General features: G+C 47.2%; 1 protein-coding gene across 1 annotated transcript in view; it reads left to right on the top strand.

Moving 5' to 3' along the window:
* The window catches only part of MB21D2 (Mab-21 domain containing 2), a 133,291-nt gene extending 124,270 nt beyond the window's left edge, over positions 1-9,021 (top strand). Inside the window, exon 2 of the mRNA XM_086944640.1 lies at positions 1,958-9,021. Within this exon, the coding sequence (XP_086800766.1) occupies positions 1,958-3,222 (1,265 nt within the window). The 3' untranslated portion in view covers positions 3,223-9,021. The remainder of the gene's footprint in view (positions 1-1,957) is intronic.
* The last annotated feature ends 10,379 nt before the right edge of the window (positions 9,022-19,400 follow it).

The raw sequence follows: 19,400 nt of genomic DNA, 5'->3' as shown, positions 1-19,400 counted from the left end.
GTGGAGGCTGTATTCATGTATACATCGATGGGGGTTGATGTATAAGTTATGGTGTGGCTTTGTTTATACACTCAGCATTGGGTTTGACATCATGTATGCATCGGTGGGGTTGACTCCTCGTAAGTTATGGTTGTGGCTTTATGTACTCCTCTGTGGTGGCTATTTGCTTGCTTGTATCCAGGTGTGTGGTTGGTGTTTCCTCCAAGCAGCAGGGGCGGCGTCTGCAAACCTGAGACATTGTGGCTCTTTCTTTAAGGCACCTGCAGCACAGACGCTGAGAGCTTCTCTGGGGGACCTGAGAACTGAACCACGGGGCAGAGTTACAAGCCCCATATGCCACATATGCGCCACCGTTACGTCACTTTTGTGACAACAGCGGCCGCAAAGGCAGCGACATGCTGCGGGGTATTTACAACGTGATGCATCTATGGAAATGCGCCATGTTGTAAAGCCCTGCACCACATGTGGGCATGTGCACACAAAAGGGGGGTGTATAGAGTACACAACCAACACAAAACAAACATGAGGGTATGCCAGCAAAGGGGGGAGCGTTCCGGTGCAGGAACACCTCACAAAAGTTGCTGAGTGAAATCTACAAGAGTTCACTCAGTCACTTTTAGGGCCATGCTGCGCCAAAACCCTGCACCTGCTTGAAGCAGGCGTAAGGATTGACGCAGCATGTTAGGGAAAGGGGCAACCGAACCTTGCTGGAGCTGCGTCGCGCTTGAGACGCAACTCCAGCAATGAGCCACCTTTCTGCCGGGTGATGCAACACGCATCTGCCCATCTGTGCGCCACGGTGCGCCGCATTGTAAATGCGGCGAATCAGAGGTGGCACACGGGTGGGCAGATGCGTCGCAAGTCTTCTGACTCATCCCTTCTGATTAGCACACATGCGCCAGAAGTAGTAAATCTGCCCCTTTTGTATCCAGATCTGTGACATGAACCACAAGGTCCTTCTCCTTCAATCTTCCTTATTTTAGCTGCAAATTGACGTGAGCTCCTGAGACACCCTGAGGATCCGAAAACTAATTTTTGCAGCAGAATTTCCACCTCTTACCCTCTTAACTCTTCTTTATTGACATACACTAGAGTGAAGGCGAATGGGGTACCTTTGATAAAACATGTGTCCTCCCCTAGCAGGGGCAGACCGCGTGGTAGATAGGGAGCACAACCACAGACATGGGTGACTTTGTAACAACCTGCGTAAGGGTGAAGCTTACAGGTGGTGTTCGATCACACGCAGTCCTTAAGCAGCACTAAAAGTCAGTGGATTGCCTGCGGTTGGCCACATGTGACAGATTCCAGTCCATTCAACTGGTCACTCAGGTGAACACTGGGGAAGTTAATTCATGTAGGAGCCCTTTGGTTATGGTTGGCTCAATGAAGTCGGTAGGGCCGGTAACGTGAGTTTCTCACCTCTTAGGAATTATTCTTGTTGTAACACAGCATGTCGGGGGCATTTCATCCCCCAGCAGTTGCTGAAATGATAGAACTTAACAGCAAAATCCTTGAAAGAGAAGCAGAGATTGGCATGGACATACATGCAGGTTATTCCCCAACAAGTTACTGTGTCCATTCGTATCCCACACCCCTGAAATGCTGGGATCCGGCTATGTCCACGGTGTAGCAGCGAAGCGCCTGTAACCAGGGCCTTAGCGTAGGATATATTATTCCCAGGACCCACAAAGTGCTAAGGGCTTCTTCCCACATGAGTGTCCGTACCTGCCTTGTCAATGCCATCCCTGCCCTGAAGCTATAGTAGATGTCTGGGGAACCTTGATTTACTGAAATTAAAATCAGAATCCAGAATTGGATTACATTTTCAAGTCTTGAATCATTGAAATTCAACAGTGCCAAGGTTTCTTGTTGCAAATAACATAATAGTTGCTAATGTTTCTCTGCGAGATGTCGTTCCACTAATGCTTTGTTGACATTCTGTTCTTCTCCGCCCTAGGTATGGTCCAGAAACTCGACCAAAAGCTCCCAGTGGCCAACGAGTACCTGCTGCTGTCTGGAGGGGTACGGGAAGGAGTCGTGGACCTGGACCTCGATGAGTTGAATGTTTATGCCCGAGGAACGGAGTATGACATGGACTTCACCCTCCTGGTGCCAGCGCTGAAGCTTCATGACCGGAACCAGCCAGTAACTCTTGACATGCGTCACTCTGCTCTGTGCCACTCCTGGCTCAGCCTGCGGCTCTTCGACGAAGCCACAATCAGTAAGTGGAAAGACTGCTGCACCATCGTGGACCACATCAATGGTGCCACTAATTACTTCTTCTCCCCGACAAAAGTGGCCGACTGGTTTCATGACTCTATCACCATCGTCTTGTCTGAGATCCAGAAGAAACCTCAGCGAGGAATGCCAAAGGTGGAGAAGGTGGAGAAGAATGGAACCATCATATCCATCATCTTGGGCGTCGGAAGCAGTCGCATGCTTTACGATATTGTCCCGGTGGTGTCTTTCAAAGGATGGCCTGCGGTGGCCCAAACCTGGCTCATGGAGAACCATTTTTGGGACGGCAAGATCACAGAGGAAGAAGTGATCAGTGGGTTTTACTTAGTGCCTGCCTGCTCCAATAAAGGGAAGAAAGAAAACGAATGGCGGTTGTCCTTTGCCCGGAGCGAAGTCCAGTTGAAGAAATGCATCTCCAGTAGCCTAATGCAAGCCTACCAAGCCTGTAAAGCCATCATCATAAAGCTCCTCTCCAGGCCTAAAGCCATCAGCCCCTACCATCTACGCAGCATGATGCTGTGGGCGTGCGATCGACTCCCCGCGAACTACTTGGCACAGGAAGATTATGCTGCCCACTTCCTACTAGGACTCATCGATGACCTCCAGCATTGCCTGGTGAACAAGATGTGCCCCAACTACTTCATCCCTCAGTGCAACATGCTGGAGCACCTCTCCGAAGAGACGGTCATGCTGCATGCACGTAAGCTGTCCTCTGTCCGATCGGACCCCGCGGAGCACCTTCGTACAGCCATCGAGCACGTCAAAGCCGCCAACCGCCTGACGCTGGAGTTGCAGCGGCGTGGCAGCACCACCAGCATCCCCTCCCCCCTCTCGGACGGTGGGGACCCCAATCAGCCCGATGACCGCTTGGCCAAAAAACTGCAGCAGTTAGTGACTGAGAATCCGGGCAAATCTATCTCTGTGTTCATCAATCCTGATGACGTCACAAGGCCCCACTTCCGGATTGATGATAAATTTTTCTGAGGTTTGGCCCAGGTGGGCTTTAGGACTTTATGGTTTGTGACGTTCTGTGTCGTCTTGTTTTTACATTTCCTGATCGGATCTGTTAAGAACAATAATAATTTACTCCTGTTTTCTGCAGGCAGGACATTGCATATTTTGAAAGAGTATATTACTATTTCATATGCTGCTTTGTTTAGACTGTGTTGTGCTAAAGGACGCTGTTGTGTAAAGGACACTGAATGCTATCTCTGCAGAAGCCTAGACCAATTTCAGTTGCCTTCCTCACTTACATGTTTGATTAGATGTCTTTTTTGGATTTTAAACATTTTTTGTTTACATCAAATCTCATTATGTTGCACCCTTCTCTTTGAAAAATGCAGGACACTGAATTTTGAAATGTTGTTTTTTGTACAGCTACTTGACGTAACTTCAATTGGAACTTGAAAAATATAACACCTGCACTTTCTGTCAGTCAGTCAGGGTCACTTCAATGCACCACACATTCCTCAAGTCTTTGGAGTTCTTTGCAGTGATTCTACTCTGCCAAAGTGTGCACACGTCCCAGATGTCAACAGCAGTGTCCCTGCAAGCTGCAATAGCATCTAGAACATTTGTGACCAGTCTGCTCTACCCCATGGCATTTCCAAGACAAAGCAAGAAGATCCCTAAATCAGCTAGAGACCACTTTTCAAAAAGTGAAATGCCTCTCGAGATATTCAAGATTTTACAAAGGACCGGTACATCCCTCCCAGGTAGGCTTGCGTTGGCCAAAGCTTCCTCGAAAGGTTGTTCATGAGTCTGTGGCCAGCCCCCTCTCCTGCCCAGTTTTTAACTTTGGCTGTTTCCCTTTCCAAAGTCATCTCTGCTGACTTACTTAACAAGAGCTGAACGCCTTGCCAATACCTACCCCTTCTACACTATATTTCTAGCTCTGAGCCAACTCGCCAGATTCACGCTCGGCCTACGCTTTGGTCACTCTTTCTCTACATATGACGTCGGTGACATGGTACTACTGCGATGAAGCGAACCCTGCAACTGCGAAATTGTTTTTTCAAAATGTCTATGGAATGTTTCTCCTTCCCTCATTGAGGAATCCTTCGCATCTTACCCTAGAAGCGGTCATGGAGCCCGGTCTGTTCTCCCCTCCTGTTTCTCAGATACGCAAATGCTCTTTGTGCCAAACACTCCAGAATAGACGTTTGCCCAACACAGCATTTCTGGGGTTGGTGTTTTAGGCTTTCAGAATCTTCCATCTCTTCTTGATCATCTGTAGAGTTGAAGGGGTTTGAGATATTCAGACCCTGGAGTCTTTCCTCTCTGACACACTCTTGCTCTCTGCTCTGCTCCCAGCTGCACCTGCATCCAGAGGTTGGTGCCCCGCCCACCTGAAATCGACCTGTGCGTTCAGGATCTGAACAATAAGATTGTGGGGTCCTGAGAGGGTATCCTCACCTCACGCCATTCATCCCAATGCTGGACCTTTGCAAGCTCAGGTGCTGCATAAAGAGAATGGTGTCCACCCATTCATGTCCTCAACTGATTCCTGCTTGGAGAAGACTGATTTACATCCCATCAGTGAAGACTTCCATTCCCTCTTCTGCAAGATGTTGGGTCTTAATTATCTTGAAGTCTCCACCACGTTAAAGGGGGGCTTGAAACCTTCTCCTTCTGGACAGGTGACATAAGAATCCCCCCTCCCCTTGGGTTTCAGAAAGATGGGCTTCCATTTTCATATAGAGCATACAAGAACACAGCTTGTTTTCATTGGTGGCCAAAGCCACAGCCCACATGTTTAGGGACCTGGCTGATTTGTGTATGTTAGTTCTGTTTTACAAACCAGCCTAGTGTCGCTTGTTCTCAGTGGCTCTGAGAATGGAAGAGGGTTATTGACCCATCTGCTCAACACATAATATAGTGTGGGGGGTGCGTTTGGAACTTAGATTTGAAAATCCGAGGGACAATATGGTAAGATCTTGCTTCTGAATTTTTGCAAATGTAAAACATTTAGTATCCATTTTATACAGAGAGGTTTGTGGAATTTTCATTCTCAGAACTACAAGGCCATTAACTGGCCTTTAAGATGCAAACCACAGCATAGTCCTTAGGCCACACCGATCAGGTCTGATTAAAAATGATTTTTGATGAATTAGTTCTCCAGCATCACCCACGAGAACTCTTACTTTAATGCTTAATATGGCAGCTTCACCAGTAGTTCAACCGCCCTATTGCAGTTGGCGCAAATGTCCAGCACTCCGCTCTTGCTTTCAGATTGACATTCCAGCTTAGACTAAGAATTTTACTTGCGCTCTGACGGATACAGACAATAATAAGGCTTTTTATCCCTTCTGGAAAGTCTCTTCAATATAGGATGTCATTCAAATCACTCTACAGAATTCAAGTCCATTGCAGCATGAGTTGCTTTAAAGAGACCTACATCTCATTGCTTTCGGTGGTCACCTTCGGCCAGGGTCATTGAAGCCACATGGTAGGGTCAACACAGTCCGCGTCACTACCAAGAGGTTCCTGGCAGTACCTAACAGGACCCCTCCAAGGGCCCCAGAATGAACCTTGGATGGGCAAGAGGCGGTCATTCGGGGATCCACTCTCTTCCTTGGCTTGGAAGGCTCCTCCGTTCTACTCTTTCTCCATTAAAGATTCCTACCCTTGTTAAAGATGTTCGCCCTCCAACAAGGGAAGTTCCTAATTGGTTTGGGGTTGATCACGGGACACCTTCCTCTAACTCCTTTGACGTGGCCGCTCTGACTCTGGGGGGGACTTAGCTATTCATCGATGGCCAGAATTTAAAGATCCAACTCCAGAGGAGAGGGCCATTGGCATTTAGCAGTTTCTTTGTTATTGAAGCCACCATTTTGCACCCTCCCATCTAGGAACTCATCCTTTAGCACTTTGTCTGTCATCTGGGCAGCTTCGGTCTAAAAATGGGCATGGCACATTAATAATAATCCTTCATTTCAGATTTCATGCGCCTTCTTGGGCTTTTTAAGCCAATGCCTGTTGATGCCCTTACTGGGCTCCTCCGGCCTCCAGGTCTTCTCCAGGTGTTCTCCATTGATGAACGAATGAGGTTTCATGAAGGCTCTTTGATGGGCCGATGTACGTTTAACTTCCGTTCCCGAAAGCCCATTCTGCTTGGGATTCAATGTGATGTGAGAGTTTAGGTTCGTAGGCATCTTACTCACCTTGCGTGCAGCGATAATAAAACTGGTGACACCGAAAGCAGACCTGGTGGTAGTTACTGCATTGAGTGGTAATTCTGCCAGCATGAATTGTTTCTCACAAAGAGAAGTGAGTTTTATAGCATCCCTCTTTTCCCGCATGGTGTCAGATTTTCACATGAATCAACACATTTGTGTTCCTATCCTCTTCTTCGATCCTTTGTCAGAAGCACAAAGCGCCTTCTAGGTACTAGATTTATAGCAGGCTCTCCTTTTCTCTGCAGTGTTCTGTGCCTATCCACCAGGGAGGTCCTTGCTCACAGTAGCCCTATGCCGGTAAAGTCCTCCGCTGTAACGTCTTCTGTAGAATCTTTTTGGCGTGAATGATGTTGTCCTCACAGAGACTTCCTCCCTCCATGAGCATCACAAGAAGGTCTGAAGCATCTGCCTCCTGATGTGTTCAACAGGGTGGATGGTCAGTCAATGCTTCATGAAATGTATAAACAGTATGTGTTCTAGCTAAAGACTCCGGCCAGGACACGTCGAAGCCTATTTTTGTTTGCGTGTCTGTTCATTGCAGTTCATTCCTCACACACATTTCAGACACAGAAAGAAGGGATGGAGGATGAGTGGAGAATTTACTCCGTGTAATAGAATGTTATCCTTTCAAGCCCCTTGGCTCTGGGTTCACACCCCTTGGCTCTGGGTTCACACGCACCATGGTGGTGGTCTGAGGCAAACCGTGCTTGTGTGTGGAGGTCAAGCAGGCATTTGTGGGCAGGTACAGGGGCTGGGAGGGGCATGTTCTAGATCCTGTTTAGAACTGTGGCTTGCACCTATGTTTCTGGAGGGACATGGCCTGGTCTGGAGCTGGATGGATAAGGTGCTGAAGAGATGGCAAATAACCTGCAATGGATTGGTCCTGTCGCCTGTCAATCACGGTACACATGAACTGCTTCCAACATCTGCTGACCTGCATTGTGCACTTTACAAATAGACCAACTAGATCTAAAAAGAATTAGGACACAGGATACGAACAGCTTGTATCCTACATCTCAAAAGAAGCTCTTTGTCTTAAAACAGGTACTGAACTTGAACATTTCCATCTGCTGACGCCTTGCGTTGTGTGCGCAGACACGCCTACAACTTGCTCTTAATGCTTCTGCTTCCTGACATGTAAAGGTGGACCTCTGTCTCCCTCCTTCAGCATGAGTTTTGGGACCTGTTGTTCTGGAGTGGCTGATCTAAAGGAAAGGAAAACAGAAAGACGTGTTCCTTGTCTAGTTGTGTTCCCTCTTCTGGTCTTGACCTTGTGATGCCACCTGGATTGTCTACTCCGCCTCTTTTGTTACTCAAAGGCATAACTTACTCAAGGATAGGATAGTTCCTGGTAAACACCCAGACCCAGCATTTGTCCTCTAATGATTTGTCAGTGACATGATGGGTTTAAACAACATGGACGTTCTGTAAATGCTCCATTTGTGTGAAACGTGGTTGCACCTGCAGGGAGCCCTGGGAGTACATCTGGAATTCTCACAGCCTCTTCACATCTCCATCACAGAGTTTTAAGAGCCATCACACACAGCTCCTTGTCCTTAATGACTGTGCCCTGACAAAGAACACATCTCCAGCCTGACACTGATTCAAGCTAGCTCTGAAACAGATGGTGCTATTGGTGCAATCCTTCTGAGTGTCAAGACTTTATCAAATTGAGTTTTCTTTTTTACTTGGTGCCCTCCCCTGAATGGCTGAACTCTTCCCAGTACCCTTAGCACATTTTTCCAAGAATATTAGTTGCACTACTTAAATCTTATCTTGTCTCTTATTGAATGTTACCCACAGTCAGTCATTTTTGTTGTCGAACAGGAATAATGCCGCACATCATTCTAGCTGGGTTCTTCTTGAACTGTTGCATTTAGCGCACTTGCACCCTGTCCCCATTGTATTTTTAGGGTGTCGTGAAGCGGACACCAGAGACATATGACTGTAAGTGTATGTTTTACCCTAGATATGTGCTGCTATCAGAACTGAGGTCTTCACTTTCATATACATCTGTGTCATATATGCAAACTCATATTGAAAGCATATGATGTTTGGAAACAAAGAGCTGTCCAGGTTGTTTACTTTGAAATGACGTTGAATTGTGAGATGGACACTTTGAGCCCAACGCTTTCTGTATTCAGTCTAATGGAGTGGGAAAGCCCTGTCGTATGGTCACATTGTACTGCATTTCGGTGAATGTTATCGTAAATTAAGAACCTAGAATAAAGTATAGATGATAGTCTTAACTGATGGCCAATGGCGGCGACGTGTCTTGCACAACGCTCTAAAGATTCAGGTACTTAGTGTGGGCCTTTGGGTACATTGTGCTCGCTGGTGAGGGGGAATCCCATGTGGTTGTGTCTGGAGAGCTGGTTGTGCACATTCACCACAAAGAGAGCCAGATTGGTTCCCTCACGAGATCAAGAACCCAGCAGACGTCAGACTTGCCCCGGCCTATCCGAGTGCCTCGTGCCACTTGTCTGTAAGGTCCACTGTCCCAAAGTTGATCATGACTTTTATGTCCTTCCATTGATGGCTACATCTAAAGAACATGAAGATTTTATATGAGGATTAAATAATCATAATAAAGATTCATATCAAGGATTCGGCTTGTGTTTTCTTTAGTCCGACCACACTGTAACCTGCCTTCACTGCACATTGTGACCACGTTGTTCTACTTTGTTGAGCACTGAGGTGAGTGAAACCTTCTCAAAACTATCTTGTTCTAAACGAGAGGACATGTTTCTTGGGGAAAGATGGTACCTTATAACTGTTTTGTCAAGACCATTCAGTTCTACACAGCTCCAGTCTTTATTGCCACTTGGGGTTTCTTTCATTTCCTGTAATCTTGTGCCTTACCTTCAACTCTAACACTCTTTTCAACTATAAACATTAACATTTTGATTACAAAAGAAAATAATTTGCCTTTTATGTAAAACATTCAATTTGCTTAACCCGTTGCGTGCGGGGCGTATTTTCCAACTGTGCGGTTCCGTCATCAGCACAGCTCACCCGTAGCTGATGACGGAACCGTTCTGTCATCAGCACGCAAGGGGTTAAAGTTACATGGCCTCTGTCAATGTCCATAATGAAATCCCCAAATAACCATTATAATCCAGTGTCAACACATTTGTATCCAGCAGAGGGCACCATTGGCTGAGTGTTGCTTACTAACCCAAGTACAATGACATTGATGTTACTCTGCTGACCAAAAACCATTTCACATTTGTAGTCCATCTCACACGCTGCACAAGTTACTCTTTTATGAATGACAATCAACATGTAGTTCCTTCAAAAGCGTAACCTTGGGCGTAGTTTGTGTAGTAGTGCTACGCGTAGCTACGCGAAGTGCATTTCACGCTACGCGTACTGCATAGTGCGGGAGGGAAATGCGGATCGCACTGATTGCACAGTGCCGGATGCTTGTCTTCACTGTGCAATCAGTGCAAATGGCATCTTGCACAGTGCAAGCGGTCGTTTTCTGCAGTTCGAGTAGATTTGTACTCAACGCGGACTTGAAGTTTCTCATCGCGAGCAGTCACAAGCATACGCGACAACTCGCAATGAGAAACATCACCTCCCTTATTTTCCACACTCGCGATCGGCAACTTGATGTTGCTGATCGCGAATGAGGGAAAAGTCTCGCGCCGGATTTTTTATTTAGCTCACTCGCGGTCGCCAATTTGTTGTTGAGGACCGCGAGCAAGCAAAAAATGCCCTCTACGCTATGCGTTTTTGCACTTTGCTACATGCAATTCGCGTAGTACTGCAACTACGCACGCTCCGCGACCGTAGCGTAGTCTCACTCCCAGGGTTACAAAAGAGTGGATCTCTACATTTTTAGAATTTTTTTATTTTATTTTACAGAGGGTAAGGCTTGATGTCCTCCATGGCTGGTGGTGGTAAGTGCACTGGTTTAGGTTGGACAGTTTGTGGTCACAATGCTTATGGATAATGCTCTAGGGAACACCTGTAAACAAAAATCCCTTTAAAGATCTGGAAACGTCATTATGACTCAAAAGGGGTTATTTGACCCTTTCTGAACTGCTAACAGGAGGGGGCATGAAGTAGACTTTTCCTTCTTCTGCAGTTGTAAATCATTATCAGTCAACATCTTTTAAGTTGGGGTTTTACTGATTCGCAATTGGGAAGCTGTCCCCCTGAAACATCTTCACCAGTGAGGACAACTTCTCCCTTTGGGACATCTTCACCAGTGTGGACAACTTCTCCACCAGGGACCACTTCCCCACTGCGGACAGCTTCCCCACTGCAGACAGCTTCTCCACCAGGGACCGCTTCTCCACTGCGGACAGCTTCCCAAGCAGGGACAGCTTCCCCACTGCACACAGCTTCTCCACCAGGAACTGCTTCCCCACTGTGGATAGCTTCTCAAACCGGGACAGCTTCTCCACTGCAGACAGCTTCTCCTGCTGGGACGGCTTCACCATTGCAGACAGCTTTTCAAACAGGGACAGCTTCCCCACTGCAAACCGCTTCTCCTGCTGGGACAGCTTCACCAGTACAGGCAGCTTCTCAAACAGGGACAGCTTCCCGACTGCAGACAGCTTCTCTTGCTGGGGCAGCTTCACCAGTGCAGACAGCTTCTCAAACAGGGACAGCTTCCCCACTGCAGACAGCTTCTCACACAGGGACAGCTTCCCCAGTGCAGACAGCTTCTCACACAGGGACAGCTTCCCCAGTGCAGACAGCTTCTCACACAGGGACAGCTTCCCCAGTGCAGACAGCTTTTCAAACAGGGACAGCTTCCCCAGTGCAGACAGCTTCTCAAACAGGGGCAGCTTCCCCACTGCAGACAGCTTCTCCCCCAGGGACCGCTTCACCTCTGCAGACAGCTTCTCAAACAGGGACAGCTTCCCTACTGCAGATGGATTCTCCTCGTAGCACAGCTTCACCAGTGCGGACAGCTTCCCCCTGGGACACCTTCTCTCCCGGGGACCGCTTCACCAGTGCGGACAGCTTCCCTCCGGGACAGCTTCTCTCCTACGAATAGCATCAGTGGATCAGGAGCCTGTTCGGCTTCCATATGAGAAGATGCTTTTTGTCAATCTGCAGCCTTGTCTTATAATAGTCATGGCTACCTTTAAATAAGTGTTCCAAAGGGAAAGTGAATGCATCAATGGTGGACTGCGCTCTCTTGCGGTGACAATCCATGATAGTGCAGCCTTCCACTGGAGCTGCCAAAAGTGATGTCACTAATTAATGCTCAGTAGGCCGGTCGCTTTGCTACAGCTCTGCGAGTGGGCAACGTGCAGTGCGAAGTATTAGGTTGCAGGTCGCATTGCAAATTACACATCCCTGATTTGTGAGTGGGTATAGTGCACCAGGGACTTAATGATTTTTTGGAATAACTTGTTTGATTCAGGATCGCAATGAAGAAATCTGCTTTGGTGACTGAACACAAATCTGCAAGTCCAGTCTAGACACCAACAAGAACCCAATAGAAATATCCTACAATTGTGGTGTTGTCTGTTGGATGAGTTGTATTGAATTTTTGCTTTAAAAAAAATAATAATAATGTTCTCTTTGTAGGGTAAAAGTCAGCAGGTCAATAGTAGTATGCCAAAAGTTGGAATGGCTCCCTTTGTTTCTCAATCATGAAATCTCACAGACCTTTTAGACACAGTACCCTTAGGATATGTAACGCTCTTCTGCTTTCTCTTAGGAAGATCACACCCCTGCTTGAATTCAGGAAACACCTTGAGACGTGGCTTTTTAAAAGTTTCCCTCTCACAATATGCAGACCGCAAGCGCCTATACACTTATGTGTAGTAGTGCGCTATACAAGTTGTTATAACATAACCTCACCAGTGAGTCCCTAAATGCCTTTATAATCCAGGTAGGAAAATAGATTTCCCCTGCAGAGCATGGCCCTAATCTTAGTTGCCCTTAGTCATAACTTAACATGAAGAAGAGATTCCCCGTCTTCCTCTTTGCCTTGTTACAGAGGGATTGTAACTGGAGGTGTAAAATCCTATTGTCATAGAGTGCGTTACCAGACTTCAACACTTGAGGCACTGCTTACTCATTGTTCTACTTTCTGCAAAGAGCCAGAACACACTTTCATACTTTTACACGTTTTTGTTGCCAACTAAGATGATATTGAAACTAGTATTTTTTTTCTTGCAAGACCTATAGTACGCAGTTATGCATTATTTCACTTAATCCTACGTAGCTGTGGTTGAGATTAATTTGTGTTTGCACTTGAGTGACAGAAGTCTTATATTTAAATTTGGTGCAAAATAGGTATTTTGGGCACTTCAGCTTATTTTGATCATTGCTAACTCCACCTTTATCAGAACCTCTTTCCAATCTGCTTGGGTTGGATATCACGCAAAGACCTTCTCTCAATGATACTCTTAAGGCTGCACTGCAGGCCGCTACGAAGAGATACATTTTATGAATGTGTCTGTGTCAGTCATAGACTTTGGATCACCATTTCTCCAACTATTGTAAAATAAGTCATGCATTTGTGGTTTCGCTCGATAATTGAGTGTTCACGGTAGTATAAATGACTTCCCACCATTACTGTCCTGTGTGTAGGAGGAATTATTCACAGAAACCAAAACACTAACAGTGTGCACATATTACTCAAAGTTCACATTCATTTAAACACTTACACTATACACATTTCTGTGGAAATCTGCTTTACATATTCTGTTTTGCAGAACATGAATTAATTCTACTTTCATCATTCGCCTTCAAATGCTACACCGTCTGGTGTCAACTGGTTAGTTACGTCAATATGAGTTTATAGGTTTTAGACAGGCAGTTTCGCGACCCACACGCATCGCAGCTTGCTCAAGACTCCACCTCTAACGTTTTGCCAAATGTGAAATTGAACATAGCCGGTACTCTAAAAATGCCTCGTATTCATAAATAAAGAAATGTGATTACATTCTAGGTTTGGTGGAACCTGCTTTTCTGGATGTACCTAGTCCTGGAGCAACATTGCAGCTGCTATGGAGCATTAGTACTCAGATGCTTGTGAGAGGTTTGTACTTAACATGCAGTTTGAAATTGTTTAATCTGTCCCACATTTTAATAACCCAAATGTGTAGTCTTTCCAGTGTTTGCAAGTCAACAAAACTAAAGGTTAAAGTGACTTTATAGATAGGTGATAATCAAACACAAGGTAAAGGGTAAAAAAATGAAAAGCCACTGAAACCAGTTATCGTTCAGTGAGCTGCGCAGATTCACTATTTGAAAATCCATGGAGAGGCTGAAAAACTCCACCAAATTTTGCAGAGTTCTGTAAGCGGTTGGAGTATTGCTCGACCACTCCTAATGAAGTCCCCTTGGCTGCTGAGGGTCGTTGGGGGCCAGTAACCCCTTTAGTTGCCACAAGTAAGCCCCCCACAGCGGGACTGCTGAGATTTTGATTGAGGCCCCACCCCTTTCTCATCCACTCTGCAAAGGGGCCTCCTGGTGCTCTACTGGTTGAGGGACGAAGCCCCCTTGGCTGCTGAGGGTCGTTGGGGACCAAGAACTCCTATTGTTGCCACTATAAGTCCCCCACAGCGGCATTGCTGAGATGCCAGAGGCCCACCCCCCTTTTCAACCACTCTGCAAAGGGGCCTCCTTGAGCACTACAGGTTGCAGCCGCGGTCGCTCAATCTCATTCACCTACGGCACAAAAGAATTCCACTCCGTTGCGTTTATCAGTAACTCCATGTTCTCCACGGAATGCGGAGTTGCCAAATTCCACAAATTGTGTGAGCGGAGTGAAATTTTATGACCAGGCCTTCTAAAGATCTGGCATACTACATCTCTCGAGACCTATTAAATGACGTCATTGATGACAACACGGACATCTTGAATTACATAATTGATGACTGTTGGTATAGTCAGTTTTGTAGTTTGAATCCCACATCCGTAAATTACTTCATGCAGACAGAAGTTTTCTATTTCTCACCTTTATTTTTTTTTTTTATGTACTCTTCCACCATAACGTCAGGGAATGGGCCCCAGCATAAGTCCGAAAATTAGTGCTCCATTTATTTGGATATAAAATGCTTTGCCGAAACCTAATGTCCTATGGGTTTCCGTTGTGAAGAAAGGACCAATTTTTTCCCCGTTGGTTTCACATATGAGGCTGCAGTGCTGGGGCTACCATATGATGCCAATTTTGATCTTGTTCTGTGGTCCTCTTGACCTCATACTCGTGTGCTTTGTGTCTCAATTTAAGTGAGAACATGAAATCCTATAGATTTATCCCTTAATCATTCGTTGTATACCATGAGAATGCACATCCACATTTGTGCCCCTTCACCGCTGTGCACATTCCCCCGCTGTGCGGGTGAATTCCACACGTGCTTGATTTGGATGGCCCCCACACACGCCCACCGTGACGTCGGACCGTCCTACGCATGGAACGGGTTAACGCTTACTGATATGCTTTATTAATCAATTCCAATTTTGTTTCGTGCCTCCTTGGTGTCCATTAAAGCCCTAGCATTACTGACACTTTCACATATTTTAAACCAGCTTCCATTTTGTTGTTCTGTTGTACACTACATAAGCTAATAAGCATAGCTGCATTGTGAAGTTGGCGCATTGAAGCAAAGATATCTGAAAGTTGTAGAGTCAGCTTTTTGCCAGTGACACCTGGATCTACAGCTCAGCCTCTTTTCTCACTCTTCCCCCATGAAAAGCCTGGCACCTGCTTGTTAATACCTACCTGTAAGTATCTGTTAATCACAAGTTCTCACTTCTATTTACATTCTTTGAGAAAAAGTGTCTGAATGTAGCACTAAAATGTGTGTATTGTAGTCTTATATGCTGCAACTGATCAGAGGCAAAGTTCTGCTCCATTGATTTGACGCTTGCTGTGCTTATTTTAAATACTTGCCACTGTTTTTGCATTAAGCACATGATGGACTTCCATGTGCTAGCCTGAGTGTCTTTTACACAACCTGGTGCATTGCGTGCTAGAAGTAGTGTTTGCTAGGAGAACAGGAACAAGAGCTGGGCCAGAATCCACAAGACAACCCCAGACACCAGTGGTGAGGGGAACGTTGGTCTGGGGTCTGGGGTGGAGCACTGCCCAGGGCTGGACTTGGTGATTTGGCCGGACAATGTAAGTATGCTGGACCAAATATAGGTGTAGTCTGTGGTTACTATACTGTGACTGCTTGCTTTGCATGTATTCGCACATTATGTGTAAAGTGTGTGTTTAAAAGCTGGTGTCTGGGTACCAGATGGCATGGAATCTAGGTGAGTTAGAGGAGCAGTAGCAGCTCCTACCAGACAGGAGTGGGGAGGTTGGGAGGGGGAAAGAAATGAAAAAAAAAACATTTACCTGGACTGTCTCGCCATAGTTCTCCTCCTTCTTCCTGTCTCTGGCAGCAGCAGGTAGCTCCCTGGATCCTCTAAGCCAATCAAAATGCTGCATTGCAATATTGTGATTGTTCTGAGCTCCGTGGTTTGGCGCTCAGATGGGGACTTTGACATGCAGCCTGGTGGGGAACACGCAAAGTGCGCATGACCTGCTTGGCCGGCCCAAGAGGGCACTTAAGGAATCCAAAGCACTCCTCCCCTTGCTCTGGCCAGTCTGCCCAGAGAGCCAATGACTTCAATAGGAAAAATACATTGATAATGATATGTTATTATTGTTTTCTTTTTTCTTTTGAGCAGCGGGGCGACGCTCCTCGCCCTTAGCAGAGGAGCCGCCACTGTAGAGAAGATGGAATCTGAGGAGTCTAAAGATCAAAGATTGTGTGCGAGCAAAGCCACGTCTTAGAGTGAGTCGGCTCTAGAAATAGTACAGAAATGGGGGAGATAAGCAGGCATGCCAAGGCCCAAAGCTGTGACCCCTGAAGGATGAATGTGTCTGATAAAGGCGCTTTCTGGGCTTACCTGCTATCCGTGAGGAGCCAGACTCGTGCTGTGTGCTTCCCTGCTTCCTGCCATCTCCTGCAACTGTTCGCGACACCCGCTTCGCGGGTGCCGCTCAACGCTTCTTTTGCCTTGCCCTCCCTGGTGTAAGCGGATCCACAGTCCGTGGTGAGTAACGCGCTCCCAGGTTGAGGATTGAACCAACTGATTGTGCGTGGAGCCTACCGGGGGACTGCGAGGTCCTGCAGCCTCAGCTGCACACAGCTGCTGCCTCTTCCCCCGGCGGCCACGCCCCCAGCCTCCGCATTTAACACCGCCTGGGTTCCTGGTTTACTGGCGCTTTCTGGGCTTACCTGCTATCCGTGAGGAGCCAGACTCGTGCTGTGTGCTTCCCTGCTTCCTGCCATCTCCTGCAACTTTTCGCGACACCCGCTTCGCGGGTGCCGCTCAACGCTTCTTTTGCCTTGCCCTCCCTGGTGTGAGCGGATCCACAGTCCGTGGTGAGTAACGCGCTCCCAGGTTGAGGATTGAACCAACTGATTGTGCGTGGAGCCTACCGGGGGACTGCGAGGTCCAGCAGCCTCAGCTGCACACAGCTGCTGCCTCTTCCCCCGGCGGCCACGCCCCCAGCCTCCGCATTTAACACCGCCTGGGTTCCTGGTTTACTGGCGCTTTCTGGGCTTACCTGCTATCCGTGAGGAGCCAGACTCGTGCTGTGTGCTTCCCTGCTTCCTGCCATCTCCTGCAACTGTTCGCGACACCAGCTTCGCGGGTGCCGCTTAACGCTTCTTTTGCCTTGCCCTCCCTGGTGTGAGCGGATCCACAGTCCGTGGTGAGTAACGCGCTCCCAGGTTGAGGATTGAACCAACTGATTGTGCGTGGAGCCTACCGGGGGACTGCGAGGTCCAGCAGCCTCAGCTGCACACAGCTGCTGCCTCTTCCCCCGGCGGCCACGCCCCTAGCCTTCCCCCTTATTGCTGGCCTCAGATCTACCGCGACGCGGGACGCGCGCGGGGCGAAGACCGGGGCGAAGACCGGGCAAAGAGCGGGCCGTTTAAGGCCGTTCAAGGACGGCAGAGGACGGCCCTGGCCCAGAACTCTTGTGTCTTCGCCCTTGATAACCATAACATCTAAAATGTCGACCATACGCAACAGAACTCGAAGTTGCGCGAAAAAAGCTACGGCGGTAGCTCAGGTGACTGGACCTATTGATCTTTTCATTTCACGCGTGCACGAGACTATTGACCAAAGTATTGTATTATTGGAAAAAAGAGTCTCTATGGACCTTGCTAACGCTAGGCGCTCATCCTTGGGCCCTTTGGCAAAGGTTAAATCCCCTGCCATACAGACTTTGAATAATTGCTCCTTACCCATAACCATGCCTACTAACAGTGTTCCGACTGTACCGAATACTGTTGATTTATCGGTTGACCCATCAGACTCGGATCCGTCTTTTGAAGACCTGGAGGTTACACCAGATCTAGAAACCTGCCAGTCACCTGATAAAGAGAAGCCGAGTCTGAGTGGGTCTAATGATGTGGAAACAGCCCCTGTACCCATTGTTCCCCGGAGAAGGGCTCCTAACCCTCCTAAGGTTACATCGAAGGGCAAAAGTAAAGCAAAAGCACCAGTTAGGAATCACAATTTGATCTCCCCCACCCCACAACTGACATCAGGTATTCCGTGCTGGGTGCAAAATATGGTTATAGATTTAAAACTAGACCTTGAAGCCACTTTAGCAGCACAAATCAAACCTTTAATTTCTAAAGTGGATAGGCTTACTTCCTTAATACACTCCAAATGGCCACAAAAAAAGCAGGGACAAGGGCATGTTCAGTTACAAGGGACTACAGAATTAGCCCCTGAATGTTTAACGAGCATCCAGTCCCTTAAAGACGTATCAAATAAGGTTCAAGGTATTGCAGCCCCTGGGAACCCAGTTATATCCCTTGCGTCGCAAACAGTGAACAACTCCGTTCAACCAATAACTGTACCGATTTTAAAGGAGAATGTCCCTGTTCAGGCGAATCAACACCCTGTTGTTGCTAATATTGCCACCACATCTATTCAAGCTAAAGAAGTAGCAGGGAAACCCAACCCAACCTCTGCACCTCTTCTTACAAATAAACCTGAAGGGCCTAAGCCAAAGCAGGCACGTTTCAGGTCCATTAATTTACCACCAGAGGTTTCTCCTTTTGTTGTTGTGTTGACAGCAGTTCCCCCATTGAAAGAGGGAGTAAAAGAAACGTTTACCGAGCTTAGAAATAAATGTGCTCAATGGCTCCATCTACATAAACCCCTACCTAATAACATGAACGGTGAAATTCTTACCGTACAGAGAGGGGATTGGGTGGGCAGAAGTAAGAAATCAATAGTAGGGGACGTAATAACTGTTAATTTTAGGGATGTAGGGGCAGCAAGCTATGTATGTAATGCACCCAATAGTGGTCCTGCGACCCAAATTAAACCACTTCCTTTGTCGTATTTTTTATCAAAGCCCGCACGACCTAATCCTCCCTGTTCCACTTTTCAAAGTAACAGTGGACCGGGGTTTTTTCCACAGCAAGCCACCAAACCTTGGCAGCAACCACCTTATCCGCCCCCTTTTTTCCCACATTATGTTAATTTACAGCAGCAGCTATCAAATGCCTCACCTTTTCCTATGCATCAAGTTAAAGCCCACTGGCAACACCCTTTTCATTTCCCGCCACCTTTACCCCAGTCTGCTTACCAATGGCAGCAATCTTTTCAGCCACCACAATTAGACAAACATCCGTGGCAACAAACGTGGCAGGACCCGCCCCACTCCCAAGACCCCATGTCCTCACAATTCGCCCACCCAAATAGATATGCCGTGCTAGATGAGGTAGACTGACTTAGCCCTCTAGAAGCACTGGATCTAAACATTTCTAAGCCCTTTCTTGATATGGAGTGTTCTTCTTCCTCTGCCACGCCCCTTGCTGTACCTCACGAATCTACTACATTGACACTACCAATACCTCCCCAGTACATAGGTAATCAGGGTAGCTCTGATAAATGTATAACTACTGCTAGCCCGAGCCTAAGTCCAGTTACCATCTTTCGGGAAGAGGGTCCTGCCTTTTTACCACCAGCAAATCAGCCGGA

This window comes from Lissotriton vulgaris, chromosome 11 (genome assembly GCF_964263255.1).
Source record: "Lissotriton vulgaris chromosome 11, aLisVul1.2, whole genome shotgun sequence".
NCBI lineage: Eukaryota > Metazoa > Chordata > Amphibia > Caudata > Salamandridae > Lissotriton > Lissotriton vulgaris.
The sequence above is the reverse complement of the archived record's forward strand: the minus strand, read 5'-3'. Positions and strand labels throughout refer to the sequence as shown.